Raw genomic sequence first — 18,599 nt, 5'->3', positions numbered from 1 at the left:
CAATAACTTAAAATTATTCGTTTCCTATTTCCTAGAGGAAAACTCAATGTTGCTTAACATAATATACAAGGCACTCCACCAGCCAGCCACCAGCTCTTCCCAACTTGACTTTCTATAATGTGTCTTCTTACACATCTCATGCTTGAGCCCAACTTTTCCCAAACTGTGTTCAAAGGGATACCAGTTCAAGACTCACCAGAGAAAAAGGGCTCCATGGTCAAATACATTTTGCAAATTAATGCCAAAGACATTTCCCTCTTACAGACATGGAAATAGTCTATTATGAGCACTATAAAATGCAGCATTCCCCATACTTATTTGACCACAGAACCCTTTTGGTATAACAGCTATTAACATGCCCAGCAAAATATTTCAAAAAAGCTCCAGGCTTATTAATGATGCAAAGCTTTGTACCAGTCATTCTGTTTCAGAGTTCTGGGCCTTCGCATTCATTCTCTCTGCCAGGATGGCTCCATCACTCTAGCTGGCTTGGTGAATTTAAGCCTTCTTTCAAGTCTCAACTCTCCTAACCTTTGAAGTCACGCCCACGTTTCTTCTTTGCCCCTCTCTGTCCCCAGAAAATATCAACACTTTTTCCTTCTCTCCACTAGTATGTTACATTACAATTACTTGCTTTTTTGTCCATCTCGCATAGAAACTTTTTTTGTGTGCTTAGTTCTCCTATGTGGTGCTCAATTAATGTTAATAGAATTAACTGCAAACAGGCTTTTAAAAATTTTCTACTTATTTTTTTAATTTTTTTGCGTTACGCGGGCCTCTCACTGTTGTGGCCTCTCCCGTTGCGGAGTACAGGCTCCGGACGCGCAGGCTCAGCGGCCATGGCTCACGGGCCCAGCCGCTCCACGGCATGTGGGATCTTCCCGGACAGGGGCACGAACCCGTGTCCCCTGCATCGGCAGGCGGACTCTCAATCACTGCGCCACCAGGGAAGCCATCTACCTATTCTTTAATATTTTCAATATTTCCCTTCCTCATCTCACACTTATATTTAAATGATCTAGTCTTTTAAAATATAAAACTTACTTATGCTGATGCATAATGATTTAATGCTTTATTTTGCTTTTTCTCAAATGACTAGAAGGTGTTAATAACTATATCACAACTAATGAACTCACACTCTTAATTAGCCAAAGCATTTGCACTTTAGGAATGCATGACTTCCACAGAATAGGAAGTTACCTATGGTACTCAACACCCTGTTCCCAGAGCCTTTCTAAGGAAAAGCAACCAAGAGCACCACACACATTTGAAATTCTATTTATGAACATCTAAAGTCGGTGGAATTTTCAAATTCTAAAACTTTATAAAATACCAGAATAACATACTTACAACCCATTATTGCCTTTCTTGAGCTACCATGTCACTTGAGTCAAGACTCTATTACCATCCTTCGCTATACATATATTCTCATTTATTTGTTGCTTCTCTATCATCTGACTAGACTGTAACTCCAGGGAAGTGGAGATTCATCCACAATGACTGCTAACTCAAAAGTTACTGAATGAATATACATTCTTTCTGCCTCAATAAAAAGGTCCAAAAGGACTCTACTAAACAAAGTAAGACCTAGCAGAAGTATAACAGAAAAAGGACTAGATGGCAATCATACAACTAACAGTCCTGATTTGTTACTTGTGATATTGTGTTAGTTTCAGTTCCCCATCAGTAAAATGATATTTGCTCTAACTTACTGGACTTGTGAAGATCCAAGGAGATCATTCATTCATTCAAAAAGCCTATATATGCATATTATGATGTTAATATGAGAGGTGGTTAAATTTACTTATTCCACTGAAGCAAAATGAAGCATAATGACTACATTTTTCCAGGACACTGGTGTGTATAATCCAGTATCTAGTCCTAAATTTTGATTAATGAGGTTTTACACAAAGCCTCAACAAATGGAAACAAAGTTACAAGCAAAGAATGGTTCCAGCTCTAAATCATAAGTTATGGCCTCTGTGATCAAGACTGACTAACTGCATATCTATTCACCTACTCCCATGGAGAGGGACAGCTTTCTGGAGCTTAAGTGTTAGAAGCAAAGAGCAAATTCTGTGCACTGAACAATGATTACTTTTTATTTTTACCTTTCAGAGTAAGGAGTAAGTCTCGATATAATTACCATTCCATTTTCAATAAATTCAGGTATACCAACATAAGAAACACATGTCAAGACATAACTTTGGTGTCAAATACCATATGCTCCGGCTCACATATTGTTCACCTATCGGCCCCCCAAACTAAAATATGATCCAATGGCAGATCTGCCTGAAAGACGATTCAACTTTCACTGATCAAGCTTCACGTTCACTGCTCGCGACAGAATACACCCTAAAAAAATGCCCCGCCCCCCATTCCTGGACTACTCTATCTTGCCTTTTCTTTCCTTTTTTTTGGTTTTTTTTCCTGAATTTTTGAATTTTATTTAATTTATATTTTTATACAGCAGGTACTTATTAGGCATCCATTTTACAGACACCAGTGTATCCATGTAAATCCCAATAGCTCAATTCATCACACCACCATCCCCACCCCTCCGCGGCTTTCCCCCCTTGGTGTCCATACGTTTGTTCTCTACATCTATGTCTCAACTTCTGCCCTGCAAACCGGTTCATCTGTACCATTTTTCTAGGCTCCACATATATGCGTTAATATACGATATTTGTTTTTCTCTTTCTGACTTACTATCTCGCCTTTTCGAGCAAGGCTTTCAGACATAAAAAGCCTCAGGAGTATTTCTTCTGAGAGGAACTACTAAAAGGATTTGTAGTACTAAACATGTGTTTCCTGTACATTCTGCAGCCAGCTCTCACGTCTACTCTTTGAAAACACGAAAATCCGACTGTAAGTTAACCTAAGAGAAACAAGAGCTACGTGATGTGAGACACTGTGTCACCTGGGCAAGTGTGATAACTGACACAACTTCCATGGGTCCGAGTTACTTTGAAGACAGCCCCTCTGGGAAGACAGCACACCCTTTTCTCTCTGCAGTCATTTCAACCTCTCAGAATACCTCAACTGCAGAGAGAACCCAGGGCCCACCCTTTTCCAGGGGCACGGGGTAGAGAAGAAATCCAAGGAGCGCACAGAGGATTTGAGAGTGGAAACCCCAGCAGAAGAGTCCGGTGAAGCAGGGGTCGCCTCAGACCAACCTGAACCCCTCTGATGCGCCTCAGGCTTCTCAGAGCAAGCCCCGAAGGAAACATTGTGGGAGGTGAGTCTAACCTGAGAGGCTGCGGGAGCTTGCTACCGCGGGAACAAGCTTAGTTGCCGAGAGTAGCCAAGGCATAGCCGCCACGCTTACGCTTCAGGAAGGAAACTCGAAAAACTGCCGAAGAAGCCGCTGCCGGCAGGGTTGAGTCGCCCGGAAACCAGGCCAGGCGTCCCTCCCTTTCCGGCCGGCGCTGCTCCCCGGGCTTTCCTCCCACGGGGGCGCAGAATGTTGACGTCACGCCCAGAGCTGTGATCGCCGCTCCGGCCGGAGGGCCACTTTGGCGTCATGACGTCGTGTTCCATTTAACGGCCACAATCACAGAATATTCTATTCTAAATGACTCCCCGCAGGGGCTGACAGCTCCCGCCTCCTTGAAAGCACCGGATAGGAGGTCGATCCATCTAGAGCACTGTTCTGAGTGAAGATAAGAATGCGTGCGTGGAGAGGCAGGCACCAGCACGAACAGCCACACTTCTAGAAGATTCTAGCCAGTGCGCGGCACGGCGGTAGAGGAATAGGAAGGAACGGGCGAAGGACCCGGGGTCACGAGACCGTTGGGTGGGCGGAGCCAGCGGCGGGGGAGGTTCTAGTCTGTTCTGCCTCTCAGCAGCCGCCCCCTTTACTCGGTCACGCTGAGCTAGCGCCCGGGCTTGGGATCGGGCCGCAGCCTCCGCCGCGCCCGCCGCCTCCTGCTACCTCCCGCCGCCTCCAGACCATGGACCCCCGCAAAGTGAGCGAGCTTCGAGCCTTCGTGAAAATGTGCAAGCAGGACCCAAGCGTTCTGCACACCGAGGAAATGCGCTTCCTGAGGGAGTGGGTGGAGAGGTGAGACCCGGGCCTGAGGGCCGATGGGGGAGGGAACAGGGACGGCGGGAGGGGGAGCTGGGCCCGAGCTGGCGCGGGGCGGAGGAACCTGGAGCTCGGCGGCGAGTCTCGCTCCCTGGCGGCGACCTCGAGGGGCTCGTGGAGGATCGGGAAGCTTAGATGGTTCAGAGGCAGGGAAGGAAAAGGCAGAGCTGGGTTCCCTTCACTCTGAGGTCGCCAGGGGTGTGTCTTCGGCGAAATACGGAGTAGCAGATGGTTGCGGGCTGGACACTAGGCGTGAGGGGGAGGGGTGAAAGCGGCAAGACTTCGCTTTCGCATGGAGTTGTTTTTCTTTAGATCTCTGGTGTCCTGCTGAGGTCGTAGTGACCCGAAGCAGCTCCTTTACGCACTGTACCTTTAAAAAGTGGTGTGATAATGTGTAAGTTATTTAATAAGTTACAATAAAAGTGGTAGCTGTGTTTGATTACTTTTACAATTACAGCAATTCTAAGTGCGTAGAATTATTTTGGGAATCGCTTATTGTACGTCCGTAGTGGCAGTGCCGTCATGCCAAACACTTTTTTTTTTTTTTTTTTTTTTGCTGTACGCGGGCCTCTCACTGTTGTGGCCTCTCTCGTTGCGGAGCACAGGCTCCGGACGCGCAGGCTCAGCGGCCATGGCTCACGGGCCCAGCCGCTCCACGGCATGTGGGATCTTCCCGGACCGGGGCACGAACCCGTGGCCCCTGCATCGGCAGGCGGACTCTCAACCACTGCGCCACCAGGGAAAGCTCCCCCCAAACACTTTTTAAAAATTGATTTTTCAAGGACTCACATGTTAACACGATCTTTTGTTATCTTTAACTCCAGAGTACGGCGCTACGAGCGTGGAATTAATTGGACAGGCATTGTGCCAGACGCTAGCTAGGAAACAGTTTAAGTACAATCTGTTTAGGGATACAGATGAATAAGTACAGAAATTCGTCTTGATATTTAGCATATAATAGAGATTAGTATTCTGCGTATTGGAGGGGAACTTAAGGGAGAAAGGGAACTCTTCCCCGAGATGATTTTTTAGAGTCAGTACCTCTGGTGAGGAATTTGAAAGAGATGACATACAAATTGCATCTCACGGTGATAAATAGCGAGTAAAAAGGTGATAAATAGTGTAATGCAATATGACTCCTAAAAGGTACTACCCTAATCGTTGATTTGTTTATTTTAGTAATATTTTTATAGGGGAAGATGAACCAACGATTAGCCAACATTTGAAAGAATATTTCTTCCAGTGAGCTTGTTCTAACGAAGAAACTTAAGTTCAAATCTATCAACGTTGTCTGTGGTGGGATAGTAATTGTTTTCTTCTAAGAAGTTTCTCAGTCCTTTTTTCCCCCACCAGTTTTCTAGCTACTGTAAGATTTTTGCTCATGTTATTTATGTAAAATTCTGAGAACACTTAAAATTAGTTACTGTAGTAGCTTAATAACAGTTGTTGACAGTTAATACCGTTTTGCAAATTCTGCTTTTTAACAGAAAAATTTTTAGGACTAGGAATTGAAGTCTAGATTTTAGTCGTTTTCTCTGTTGAGTAACTTGATCCAAAAGTGTCACTTAAGATATTTGTGTGCTTTTGTCGTCCTTTTATTTACTCATTGGAGAAAAGAGCCTACAGTTAATAAGTTCTTAAAATTCCAGGTAAAGCGGACCTGTACTGCAGGAAGAAATATCTGTCACTAAGAGTGAACGTTATATTGAGTGGATACAATGTTATGTTCCACTCCTAAAGAGGTAGAGAGAGGACACTGTGAAGAAAAAGTTAACACGCATCGGAGAACAGTGTTGTAACTTGTGCTGGAGTGATTGTGGCTGTGTAGAGAATTCCGATTTATGGTCTGAAAATTCTGTCAAGTATTGTAGTTTCTGAAGTGTATCAGTTCCTCTCTTTTCTGTCTTGGTATTAGTCTTCTTAAAGCAGTCCAAAGTTATAGGAGATAGGGCTGAACGTGGAGACTTCTAGGTCTAGAAATATTCCTAAACCTAATTCTACTTTTAGGGTTCCTCAAGTAGAAACCATCTCAGGTTTTCCTTTACTCCATGCTACATTAGTCATGGATATCCAGGCTTAGACATTGAAGGACAGTCCATTTGCTTATTTGCCATAATTTCTACTATTGTTTATAGCTTAAAATTTTACTTGATTTTAAGAACATATAAGTTTAATAAATTGAACAAGAGAAATATGAAAAAATTTTGGCCCAATAGTCAGTGGGAATCAGGGAGACTACATTCTTTCCAAGAAATATGTTTTGGAATATTTTTGTTTTTCTAGGGGGAGAAGTATTTTCTGATGCTATTTTCTCCTATATCACAACTCAGTCTACTTTGTATCTTGCAGTTACTTTTTTTTTTTTTTTTTTTTTTTGGTGGTACGTGGGCCTCTCGCTGTTGTGGCCTCTCCCGTTGCGGAGCACAGGCTCCGGACGCGCAGGCTCAGCGGCCATGGCTCACGGGCCCAGCCGCTCTGCGGCCTGTGGGATCTTCCCGGACCGGGGCACGAACCCGTGTCCCCTGCATTGGCAGGCGGACTCTGAACCACTGCGCCACCAGGGAAGCCCCTCTTGCAGTTACTTTTATCCTTTCATTTTATGGCAATTTAAGATCAAAGGGAGTATCTTTGTATTCTAGTCTCCAGCACAGTGCATGCGTGGCACATGACTTTTCAGCATATATTTTAAATGAAGTGAACAGGATGCATTTGTACCCTCAGTGAATTTAAAATATAGCACCCAGTTTTTTGTACATGTGTGTAAGTAAATATAGCACAGAGTAGGTCAAATTAAGAGAATTATGACTGAAGTCTTGTGCGGTCCCACATAAATGCCTGTATTGGCAAAGTTCAGTTTACAGTTTTTGGCAGAGAACTATCTTGTTTTAAATCTTGGAAGCATAAAATGAAACTTCTGTACCTATAAATTGGTGTTACCTTCCAATAGTTAACTAGAATTTGGAATGTGAGAAACTCTAAATCTGGTTTATGAATAAACTCCCTTGGGTTTTCCTCCCAAGTTTTAAATTTTTTAATTTTTTGGAAAGAGTTTCTAGCTTGCAAACAAAATGCAAATATAGTACAAGGAACTTTTTTCCTGAACTGTTTCCAACACTGTGTCCCCAACACCATTTAGGGTGTGTTTTCTGCAAACAAGGACAGTCTTCTTCAGTACAGCCATCAACTTAGGAAACTGATAGTGATACATTAATAGTATCTAATCTTCAGAATTACATGTTGCACTTCATTGTCATGTCTCTTCGTTCTGAAATAGTTCTTCAGTCTTCCACTGATTTTCATGACCTTGGCAATTTTGAATATTATGGGCCAGTTATTTTGTAGTATTTCCCTCAATTTGGGTTTGTCTGATATTTCCTTAGGATTAGATTTAGTTTAACACATTAGTTGGCAGGACTATCACCTCCCAAAGTTTTAACATAAATTACACTGTTAGGACTGTGTTTGGATGTCACTCTAAATACATTGCTGGATGCTGCATTTTGAAACTTAGGAAAAACACTGTTTAGGAAGTCTAGTGCCTTCATTAAAATTTAACTGCAAAGAACTGGTATTTGATTACTGTGCTCTTTCGAAAATATTTTCGGTAGAATAGAATTTTAAAGAATTTTGTCCTGTTTGTATGCTTGTTCCCTATCATTAAACCATTTCACTTTGCTGAATTGCATAGTTAGATGTTTTGGATTGTGTAATGATTTAATGATTGGCACATGGGAGCCATTTTTCCTTACCAAAGGTATTGAGTAATTGAAGATTTTTTTTGTTACTGTCACATTAAACAGAATGGGAAAGGTACACATTTTTCTTAATTAAATGGTACATACAAGAAATTGCAAATTTTGTTTCTCATTACGTTTGTTACTTTGCATTTATACTTTTACTTCATGTTGGCTTTATCAGAAGATACCATTGAGTGAATAGGCAAGCCACAGGGTGGGAGAAGACATTCGCAACTTGTAAAACTGACAGAATGTGCATATGCGGAATATACAAAGAGCACCTACAAACATGATAGACAACCTAAGAGAAGGCTGGACAAGAGGTGAACTTTACAAAAAAGGCTTTTATTTTTTATTATTATTATTATTTTTTGTATCTTCACATGCTTAAGTTTTATTTTAATAATAAACATTAAAGTTACCATTCACTGAAAGCATATTACACATTGGACTACGGAGACCATTTTACCTCCATTATCAAGTTTAATTCTTCCAAAAAAGGCTTTTAAAATGGCCACTAAATGTATGAAAAGAGACTCAAATTACAGTAAGATACCACTACACACCTGTTAAAAATGCTGAAAATTTAAAAGATGGACAATAGCTAAGTGTTGGCCAAGGTGTGGAACAGATTAATTTTCATACACTGGTGATAGATGTGTAAGTTGGTAAAAGAACTTTGGAAAACCAATATCTATTTAAATCCAGGATACTTGCACATTGTTAGAGCTTGCAGTTGAGGCCACTGGCCGATGAGCTCAGAAGTGTAGGTAGTGTGCTACATGAGGGGCAGGTTTTTCGCTAACATCACAAGGGTCTCTGGCCCAATGACTGGAGTTTGATAATGGTACTTGCTACAAATGTATGATTTTAATATATGAAAGCTTTAAGGAGAGATGAAAAAACATTTTAAAAATGGCCTGTGTTTTCTTCTGCTTTTCTCCATTATTTCTTACTCCTGGACCTCTCAGGCATTACTTGGCCTTTCTGTTTTCAGACTAACTTGATGTATCCTGATGTAAGATCCTAAAAAGGTGGGTTGCATATGGTTCAAATTAGTCTGGTTTGTCACTGGTCACAAAACCCTGGTTACACAAAAGAATCAGGCAAAGAGGTGTGTTTTTTTTCCCCTCCTACCAGTGTTCAGGCACTGACCCCAGGTAATTCATTTTGTTGTCTAGAGCAGAGTCTTGATTAATCCCCATGATTCATTCCAGTGGCAGTCAAGGTTGAGAACCAGAGTTATGGAATAATCTTGTTAAATAAGTGAAGTCTTTTATTATTTTTATTGGAGTGTAGTTGCTTTACAATGTTGTGTTAGTTTCTGCTATACTATAAACACTTTTAAACTAAGACATGTCTGTTCACATAGTACCAAGGGACCCATCTGTTAGGTGGAATGGGAGGTGCTTGCTGTTTGGGGTTTGCCAAGTATCACTTTATAATAACCTGGCACTCTAAAATCAATCAATCAATCCAGTATACTCATCCCTTATGTCCAGATATCCCACCCAACTGAAATTAATGTAAGTATGGCTCTGATAACTTCAGTTATAAAGAATCGATGCTTACACGTGTTTTGGACTAGGTTCCTTTCTGTTTTCCAAGTTAACATATCTCTTTTACATAAAAGTTAATGGCCTCTTTTTTTTTTTTTTTTTTTTTTTTTTGAGGCACATGTTAAGTCTTTGTGATCTCCAGCTCTCACTATTGTGGAGTGCTCTTAATCCATTGAACTTTTTAATCACTGGACTGTTGCATGTGGCCCATATGCTTCAGAGCCTGCCCCAGAAGGAGCATATAACACTAATTCTTCATGGTCTTATTTTTTCGTTATTATGTATAACTCACTTCGTTGGCCTGGAGTATTTGGGAAAGAAGGGCTTGCAAGGCCAAGAAGAAATTCTAATGGGTGAAGTTTAGAGGTGATAAGGAGAAAATCTACAGTGTGAGGGGCATATGAATATAACCAAGAAGAATCCTTGTAGGTACTAGTCAGAGGAAACAAATGTTTTGAATCATTACACTGTGACTTCATATGGTTATTTTATAAACTGCCTATTTGAATTTAATTGAGGTATTCTTACTAAATGTCAAACTTTTGATTCAAAAATTCAGAGTTTTGGATTCAAGTGTATCACTGAGTTCTAAACAATTTGTACAAATGATTTTGTCATTGCATGTTTTTCTGCCTCTTTTCCTTTTTCTCTGGGAATGGACAGAGAAGCTATATAATTAAGTTTACTAGACTTATTGAGACAATGAAAGGGTTAGATTTTTATTAACTAGTATCCTAAAAGTAAATAAATTTTTAAGCTGAAAAAAAACCTTAAAATACTGAAGCATTCAAATGAGTTTACCCTTAAAGGTTTGAAAAGGTAACTATTTAAATATGTAACCTTTTTCTCAGCATAAATAAATGTTGCTTGGCTTACTGAATTTTAGTTTTCTAAACAAATATCTTTTTTTTCATCTTCCTCAAGCATGGGGGGTAAAATACCACCTGCTACTCATAAAACTAAATTGGAAGAAAATACCAAGGTAAGCTATGAATTTCATTTCTGTGTTTAGTGATAAAGTACTATAAGGTTTCTTAGGGATGTTTGTCACCTTCTGCCCTCAAATTGCCATTCCTGATTTCCCCAAGAAATCACTTGGAAGTAAGATCTTTGTAAAATTTCTATTTGGACGTCAAATCTCTATAATCTGATTTAACACTGAGAATGTGGGCTTGAATGTTCACTATGTTGTATAGAGTAAGTGAGAATAAATGCTGGATGTATGTTATATGCATGACCTATAAGTGGTAAGCTCTGTGGCTGTGTGCATTTGTAGTCTTCATCTTTTTTTTTTTTTTTTAAGCCACTCAGAGCTGCTTGTGGGATCTTAGTTCCCCGACCAGGGATTGAACCTGGGCCCACAGCAGTGAAACTGCTGAGTTCTAACTACTGGACTGCCAGGGAATTCCCATTCATCATTTTTGTTTGTTTGTTTCTTAGCACGTAGCATGGTGTTTTTGTAGGTACTTTATTAATATTTGGAAAGTAAATGAAAAAATAGCCCGAATTAGTTACTCTCAATTTTTTCTGTCCTACCACCTGAGGGATATTTCTGAGTGTGGTTCATGGAGTTGCTTTAGCATATTTGCCAAAAAGGTGTGTACAAACAGGAGGAGGTTGCTGGTATCTAAAGTTTAGAGATGGAGGTGGGGGGAGATGTACTCTTTTTTTTTTTTTTGGCAGTACGCGGGCCTCTCACCGTTGTGGAGCACAGGCTCCAGATGCGCAGGCTCAGTGGCCATGGCTCACGGGCCCAGCCGCTCCGCGTGGGATCCTCTGAGACCAGGGCACAAACCTGTGTCCCCTGCATCGGCAGGCAGACTCTCAACCATTGTGCCACCAGGGAAGCCCTTGGGAGATGTACTCTTAATGCTCCCTTGGGACTTCCCTGGTGGAGCAGTGGTTGAGAACCCGCCTGCGAATGCAGGGGACATGGGTTCAAGCCCTGGTCTGGGAAGATCCCACATGTTGTGGAGCAACTAAGCCTGCGAGCCACAAGTCCTGAGCCTGCGTGCCACAACTACTGAAACCCATGCACCTAGAGCCCAAGTTCTGCAACAGGAGAAGCCACTGCAGTGAGAAGCCCGTGCACCGCGACAAAGAGTAGCCCCCGCTCGCGCTGCAACTAGAGAAAGCCCATGCACAGCAACGAAGAAGACCCAATGCAGCCGAAAATTAATTAATTTTTTTAAAAAAAGAATGCTCCCTTTGGAATTCCTTTTTCTCCTATTTTCTGCCTTCATGTCTAAAAGGGTTTTTTCCTCAGAGTCTTCTGACTAGCTGTCTTAAATTGATAAGAAAATTTGCTGTTTTATTATTTAGCATATCTTTGAACAATGAAATGAGAGAAGTTAAGTAAAATCTTCAGAATTAGTAATTCCTTTTTTTGGTGAGTCATTTGTCAGAGTTTGGTAGATTTTGAGCCCTAGGTAAGATATTTTGCCATGTGATAAAGATGTGTGAAGACAAAATTGTATTAACTTATATCTCTGCTAAAAAATTTTTATTTTGCAAAAGTAGTAATGTGTTTGATTATGGAGAGTTGTAGACTACAGTGCCTGATAAGGGTGTTACATACTATGTGGTATATCCACTTTATTAGCTTCCTAAAATCCAAAATTTTTAAAATTCTAAAACTCATTTTCTAAATGGTTTGGATGAGGGACTGGACCTATGCTTGATTTAATTTATTAATTTTTTTGGCTCCGTTGGGTCTTCGTCACTATGCACGGGCTTTCTCTAATTGCGGCGAGCGGAAGCTACTCTTCGTTGCGTCGCGTGGGCTTCTTATTGCAGTGGCTTCTCTTTGTCGTGGAGCATGGGCTCTAGGCGCTTGGACTCAGTTGCGGCATGTGGGCCCTACAGCACGCGGGCTTCGGTGTTGTGGCACACGGTCTCAGTGGTTGCAGTGCATGGGCTCTAGAGTGCAGGCTCAGTAGTTGTGGCGCATGGGCTTAGTTACTCCACTGCATGTGGGGTCTTTATGGACCAGGGATCGAACCTGTGTCCCCAGCATTGGCAGGTGGATTCTTAACCACTGTGCCACCAGGGAAGTCCCTTTAATTTAAAAAGAGAAATAAAAATAGAAAACAAAAGCTAGTTTACCAAAACAAAACAAGAAGGAGCATCAACAACTGAAATACAGTGTGTCTGAGTAGTTTATACATTAATCGGTATAAATTAATAGCATATGTTGGGTGTGTTATTAAATGCTGATAGCACTGCTTGCCTTCCTTTTGCTAGGAAGAAAAAACGGATAGTAAGAAGGCGGAGGAAAACATAAAGACAGACGAACCATCAAGTGAGGAGAGTGATCTAGGTGAGGAGATGGTAGTTTGTATTTGATAATCTCATGATATGGTCCTGTGTTGATTTTTACTAAATTGACTAAATCAGTGCTATCTAATAGAAGTATAACATGAGCTACATATGAAATTTAAAATTTTCTAGTAACCACGTTTTAAAAATTTAAAGCAGTTGAAGTTAATTCAAATAATATATTTTAAACAACATGTAAAATATTAACATTTCAGCATGTAATCAATATGGGAAAATTATCAATGAGCTGTTTTCCTTTTTTCATACTAGGTCTTCAAATCCAGAGTATTTATAGCATATCTCAATGCAGATGTTACATTTTTAATGGAAATACTTGATCAATATTCAGACTTCATGAAATTTGTATTTGAATAAGTTGGGTCAGATACCCAGGTTTTTCTAGACATATGTAAAAGTTTTCCAATAAATGAATCAAGTACCAAAAAATTATTTTCCTTTAGTACCTGCATCTGTGTTAATAAAACTGGTTCAGTTTAGAAGAATTGATGTCTATGCCATGGGCTTGGGGTTTTATTTGTTTGTTTGGTTTGGTTTTTTTTAGACTGCAAACTGACAAATTTCTTCATAAATTTGGAGGTCCTTTGAGACTATAAATATATACCCCAGTTATTACTTGGGCAGTCTCTTAATTCACAGAACCTATCTAAAAGCTAAAAAAAAAAAAGAAAATACTCATTTTTCAAATTTTGAGTCCATTGATCTTTGGTATGTTAGAAAGGGTTTGTTGTTTTGGGGGCTTAATCAGATCTTTTACTTTTTGTAAAATTTTTTTAGTCTTACAATTTTCTAACAATTACCATGACTAATATTTTTTAAAAAATTAACTCCATCTAAAAGCATTTTGTGCAGGAATCAAGCTGTTTTAATTAGAAAAAGTTACAAGCTCAGTTCCTGTTAAAAATTGATTAAAAATTTTTTGTTGGATGTTAATTCTGATTTCAGGTAGCGAATTTTAATTTCATTCTTTTTTGACTGTTGAGAGGAAACTGCTTTTATCAAATTTACTCTTTGCTAAAAATGTCTCCTAATGTTTATTGTTTAAAAAATTTTTTTTATATATAACAGTTACTTTGTTTTGTTTATACAGTTGTCCATCATGAAGTTTGCAGCATAGCTCTTTGTAGTGCTATTTTTGGGGGTTAGTTCTGTATGAGTAGTATACCTTTAGTTTAAAATTTATCCGTACTGTGTTTTCAGAGGCAGAAAATGGTAAAATTAAATATTTTATCATGATTTACATCAGAGTATCACTATAACTTGTGCTATCTGCATAAAATATTTTTTAAAAAAACATAGTATATTGATGTGTAGAACACAGTATTTCAACTGAATCAGTTTGGTGATGCTAAATCAGTATGTCTGTGTGATATGTAATACAAATAGAAACTATGTACTTGCCAGAGTACCTACTACAATATGATACTAAATACCTTGCATTATGTGACTATTAAGATGAAATATAGTTTTACCGAAACAATAAGATTGTGGGATTTTTTTTTTTTTTTTTTTGGCGGTACGCGGGCTTCTCATTGTTGTGGCCTCTCCCGTTGCGGAGCACAGGCTCAGCGACCATGGCTTATGGGCCCAGCCGCTCCACGGCATGTGGGATCCTCCCGGACCGGGGCACGAACCCGCGTCCCGTGCATCGGCAGGCGGACTCTCAACCACTGTGCCACCAGGGAAGCCTGACAGGGAAATATTTTACAGTGTATCAGTTTAAATAAAATTTAAAAAGTAAAACATTTAAATTAATCTAGAGTAAAATGTTCAGTTCATCAGTTTCACTAGCCAAGGTTAATTAATTTTTAATAGCCTCTTGCGGCTAGTGGCTACTATATTGGATAGCACAGGTCTTATTTTCATTTTCTTAACTTCAACAGAAATTGACAATGAAGGTGTGATTGAACCAGACACTGATGCCCCTCAAGAAATGGGAGATGAAAATGTAGAGGTAAGTTCAATGGCTTATTTTCTGCTTGCTGCCAGGAATGTGAAAGCCTACCTACTGTAATAATTTTATGACATATCTCTTCTAGGAAAAGCACAAGTTGAATCTTTCTCTGAGTTAAGGCATGTAGGAAAGCACTTTAATTCCTTTTATTTTTATTTTTTTAGTTTTTATTTATTTATTTATTTGGTACGCAGGCCTCTCACTGCTGTGGCCTCTCCCGTTGCGGAGCACAGGCTCCGGACGCATAGGCTCAGCGGCCACGGCTCACTGGCCCAGCCACTCCGTGGCACGTGGGATCCTCCTGGACTCAGACACGAACCCGTGTTCCCTGCATCGGCAGGTGGACCCTCAACCACTGCGCCACCAGGGAAGCCCTCCCTTTACTTTTTTTTTTTTTTTTTTTTTTTTTTTTTTTTTTTTTTTTTTTTTTGCGGCATGCGGGCCTCTCACTGTTGTGGCCTCTCCCATTGCGGAGCACAGGCTCCGGACGCGCAGGCCTAGCGGCCATGGCTCACGGGCTTAGTTGCTCCGCGGCATGTGGGATCTTCCCGGACCAGGGCACGAACCCGTGTCTCCTGCATTGGCAGGCGGATTCTCAACCACTGCGCCACCAGGGAAGCCCCCTCCCTTTACTTTTAATCATACTCTCTAACAGTCTCTGAAATACTTGTTTTCTGTTTACCTATTTCAGTTTGCATCTGGTTGGACTGCTCTTGAAACTATAGAGTTCATCTAACATTTATTTCTACAAGTGGAATTGCCTGTTAATGGGATATCTATCGCCAGTTTTCTAAAATGGTTTTGTCTCAACAAAAGATAGTGCCCTCAAGGTGGTGAAAATTGGTTCTTGGGAGGGGGGCTTGAAAAAAAACTTAGGTGTTAACAGTGGTTAGTGGTACTCCAAAAGTCATAGCACATTCACGTATATGCACTATATCTGCAGTATTAAAATGGAGGGGGTGAAAAGTAAGAAAAAATTGCCTTAAAAGGCTCTTTGGGGGTTGATAATGAAACAAAGCTTGAGAAACACTGTAGTATATTAATTGCAGCTTAAAAGATTGGTCCATATTCTCACCAGTTATTGATATTGTCATATTTCATCTTTGCCAACCTACTGTGTGAAATGATATGTCCTTGTGGCTTTTAAATTTGCATTTTGCTGATTTCTAATAAAATTGACATATTCTCAGGTTTATTGGTTATTCACAGGTGTTTGTGAGGTTTTATTCTGACTTTTCCCTTTTTTTTTTTTTACTGGTTCATCTCTTTCTTGCTGATTTTTTTTTTTTTTTTTTTTTTTTTTTTTTGTGGTATGTGGGCCTCTCACTGTTGTGTCCTCTCCCGTTGCGGAGCACAGGCTCCGGACGCACAGGCTCAGTGGCCATGGCTCACGGGCCCAGCCGCTCCGTGGCATGCGGTATCTTCCCGGACGGGGGCACGATCCCGCGTCCCCTGCATCGGCAGGCGGACTCTCAACCACTGCGCCACCAGGGAAGCCCTTTCTTGCTGATTTTTAAGTTCAGTTTATATTCTGCTAACAGTTGATGCCAACAATTTGTCGTCTGTGTGCTCCACATTTTTTTCTACTAGTTTGTGGTTTCTCTTCACTTTTTTTACATTGTCTTAGTATACATAGTCTTTTAAAAAATTTTTTAATTTTATTGGAGTATAGTTGATTTACAATGTTGTTAGTTTCAGGTGTACAGCAAAGTAATTCACTTATACATATACATTTATTCATTCTTTTTCAGAATTTTTCCCATATAGGTTAATACAGAATATTGAGTAGTGTTCCCTGTGCTATACAGTAGGTCCTTGCTGGATATCTGTTTTATATACAGTAGTGTGTGTATGTTAATCCCAAGTTCCTGATTTATCCCTCCCCCCATACAAAATCTTCTAATGCAGTTAAATTGAAAGTTCTTTTATATATTATGCTTTATTACCTTAAGGTTATAATTGCTGTAATATATTGGTTTTTTTCCTTCTGAAAATTTTATGTTTGCCTTTCACCTTTAAGCATCAGCACCATAAATGAAAAATCCTTTTCCTCACCAATGCCAAAATACACGGTTTCTGTATACGTGTGGGTCTGTTTTGGTGTTTTCTTGTTCTCCTTGTCTAATTTTTTTCCAAGCACTAATGACACATTGTTGTATATAGCTTTATATTAAGTCTTGTTATCTTGTAGGGCAAGGACCCCCAACCCTTTAGGAGAATTTTTTGTTGCTATTGGCCTTTTGTTCATCCATATAAATTTTAGAATCAGATTGTTATCCCCCCTCCGTTAGAATTGCATTAAATCTAAACTAACATATGGAGAAGCTACATCTCCTCATTGTTGAGATAATCCATGAATGTGATATCTGTTTTATTTTTAGATCCTTTTTAATGTCTTTAAATAATTTAACTTTTTCTCCATAAAGATCTTATGTGTCTTTGTTAAGAACAAATATAAATACTTTGTCAATATTTGTTTAAAAAAATTAATCATGTTTTATTTATTGATGGTGCTGTTCATCTCGGTGTGTCTAGGTTTATAATACTTTTTATTTATCCTACTTGGGATTTACTGGGCAAGGTAAATCGTAGGGTTAACTTTTTTTAGCTCTGGAATATTTTCAGCTAGTATCTCTTTCAAAAATGGCCTCTTTCCCATTCTGTTTACTCTTATTCTGGAGCCTTAGTTAGATACAGACTTTTTCACTGTTAAGTTCCATCTCTTTATCACTCTGACAAATTATGTATGCTTTCTTTGTCTAATCAGCTGTTCCATTGACATTTGAGTTTGAATGCTTGATTTTCATTTTGATACTTTCTCTTTGATTCTTTTTAAAGACCACTTGGTTATTTATAAGTCTCCTGCTCCTTACTCATTTTCAGAACTTGCATTTATTTTCTTAAACACATTAAATTCTTTATCGGACTGTTTTGCTGGTCTTATTCTCCTGTTATTTTTCCTGACTCTTGCTCATTGAGGTACTTTGTTTACTGTAGTTTGTGTGTGTGCGTGCGCACGCATGCGTGTGTGTGTTGACCATGAGTTCTTGTAAACTTTACCTGTGGAAAGGTTTTGAGGCCTGAGTAGAAGGTGTGTTCCTCCAAAGAGAGAGACGTTTGCTTCCATCAAGACGCTAAGTTGGTGTGACCAGCTCAAGGATCACTTCAAATTCTCAGCATGGTTTTTTCATTGCTTATTTAACTACAGAAGTAGTGTAAATTCCAGTGGAAAGGCTGGCTTGTGGTTATGAATTTTCAGGGGAGATTTCTTTTTCTTCTCTCTATATAGGTTTCCCTCTTTGGGACAGGTTTATTTTTGGTATAGCATTATGCCTGCAGGTATAGGCATTTCGGGTTCCAGATTTGTTTTGGTGGATGTCTGATTAGACAACATACATTTGTTTCACCTGAATCTAGACTTTGTTTCATGTGTCCTGCACTATCTTCAAAAACAATTGCAGGGTCACCCAGTTTGACACCTTCCAAAAGGGTGATAGCAAATGGATCGCGCTTGGCACCTGGCTGGATTTCAAGCCTTCACTTTATTTTGTTCTTTGAGGATTTCTACATTCTTAGGCCAAAGATGGCTTTTATTGATAAAAGGTGTGTTTTAGACTTGTTCAGAGTATCATGTGTATCATATTGCCATAAACTGAAGTTGTCTTTTTGCAAATTATCCTGGCTCTGTAGGATGTCTTACTATGTGGAAAAGTGTGTTTTCTTTTATTCTTTCTTTTTATTTCTTTTCGGTACGCGGGCCTCTCACTGTTGTGGCCTCTCCCGTTGCGGAGCACAGGCTCCGGACGCACAGGCTCAGCAACCATGGCTCACGGGCCCAGCCGCTCCGCGGCACGTGGGATCCTCCCGGACCGGGGCACGAACCTGTGTCCCCTGCATCGGCAGGCGGACTCTCAACCACTGTGCCA

General features: G+C 40.0%; 2 protein-coding genes and 1 non-coding gene across 5 annotated transcripts in view; 2 read left to right on the top strand and 1 right to left on the bottom strand.

Annotated features, from left to right (window-relative positions):
* XPNPEP3 (X-prolyl aminopeptidase 3) overlaps positions 1-4,201 on the bottom strand; it is a 63,308-nt gene extending 59,107 nt beyond the window's left edge. The window contains exon 1 of one of the 3 annotated variants that reach the window (XM_067010310.1): positions 4,152-4,201. Coding sequence is in view for 2 of the 3 variants with exons in the window: in XM_059081089.2 (XP_058937072.1) it covers positions 3,250-3,313 (64 nt within the window). In the remaining variant the exon portion in view is untranslated. Of the gene's footprint in view, positions 1-3,249; positions 3,459-4,151 lie in introns of those variants that run through there. The other 2 variants (XM_059081089.2, XM_067010311.1) reach the window with 2 other exon arrangements.
* Positions 3,445-18,599, top strand: part of ST13 (ST13 Hsp70 interacting protein) — a 30,829-nt gene continuing 15,674 nt past the window's right edge. Inside the window, exons 1-4 of the mRNA XM_059081092.2 lie at positions 3,445-4,063; positions 10,308-10,365; positions 12,627-12,702; positions 14,603-14,673. Of these exons, the coding sequence (XP_058937075.1) occupies positions 3,954-4,063; positions 10,308-10,365; positions 12,627-12,702; positions 14,603-14,673 (315 nt within the window). The 5' untranslated portion in view covers positions 3,445-3,953. The remainder of the gene's footprint in view (positions 4,064-10,307; positions 10,366-12,626; positions 12,703-14,602; positions 14,674-18,599) is intronic.
* On the top strand, positions 8,537-8,686 carry LOC131767503 (small nucleolar RNA SNORA62/SNORA6 family). Its single transcript, XR_009338713.1, has one exon. It is a non-coding gene; the product is annotated as a small nucleolar RNA SNORA62/SNORA6 family (small nucleolar RNA).

Source organism: Kogia breviceps, chromosome 12 (genome assembly GCF_026419965.1).
Source record: "Kogia breviceps isolate mKogBre1 chromosome 12, mKogBre1 haplotype 1, whole genome shotgun sequence".
NCBI lineage: Eukaryota > Metazoa > Chordata > Mammalia > Artiodactyla > Physeteridae > Kogia > Kogia breviceps.
Note: the sequence above shows the minus strand (reverse complement) of the source record. Positions and strands in the feature narration are given on the sequence as shown.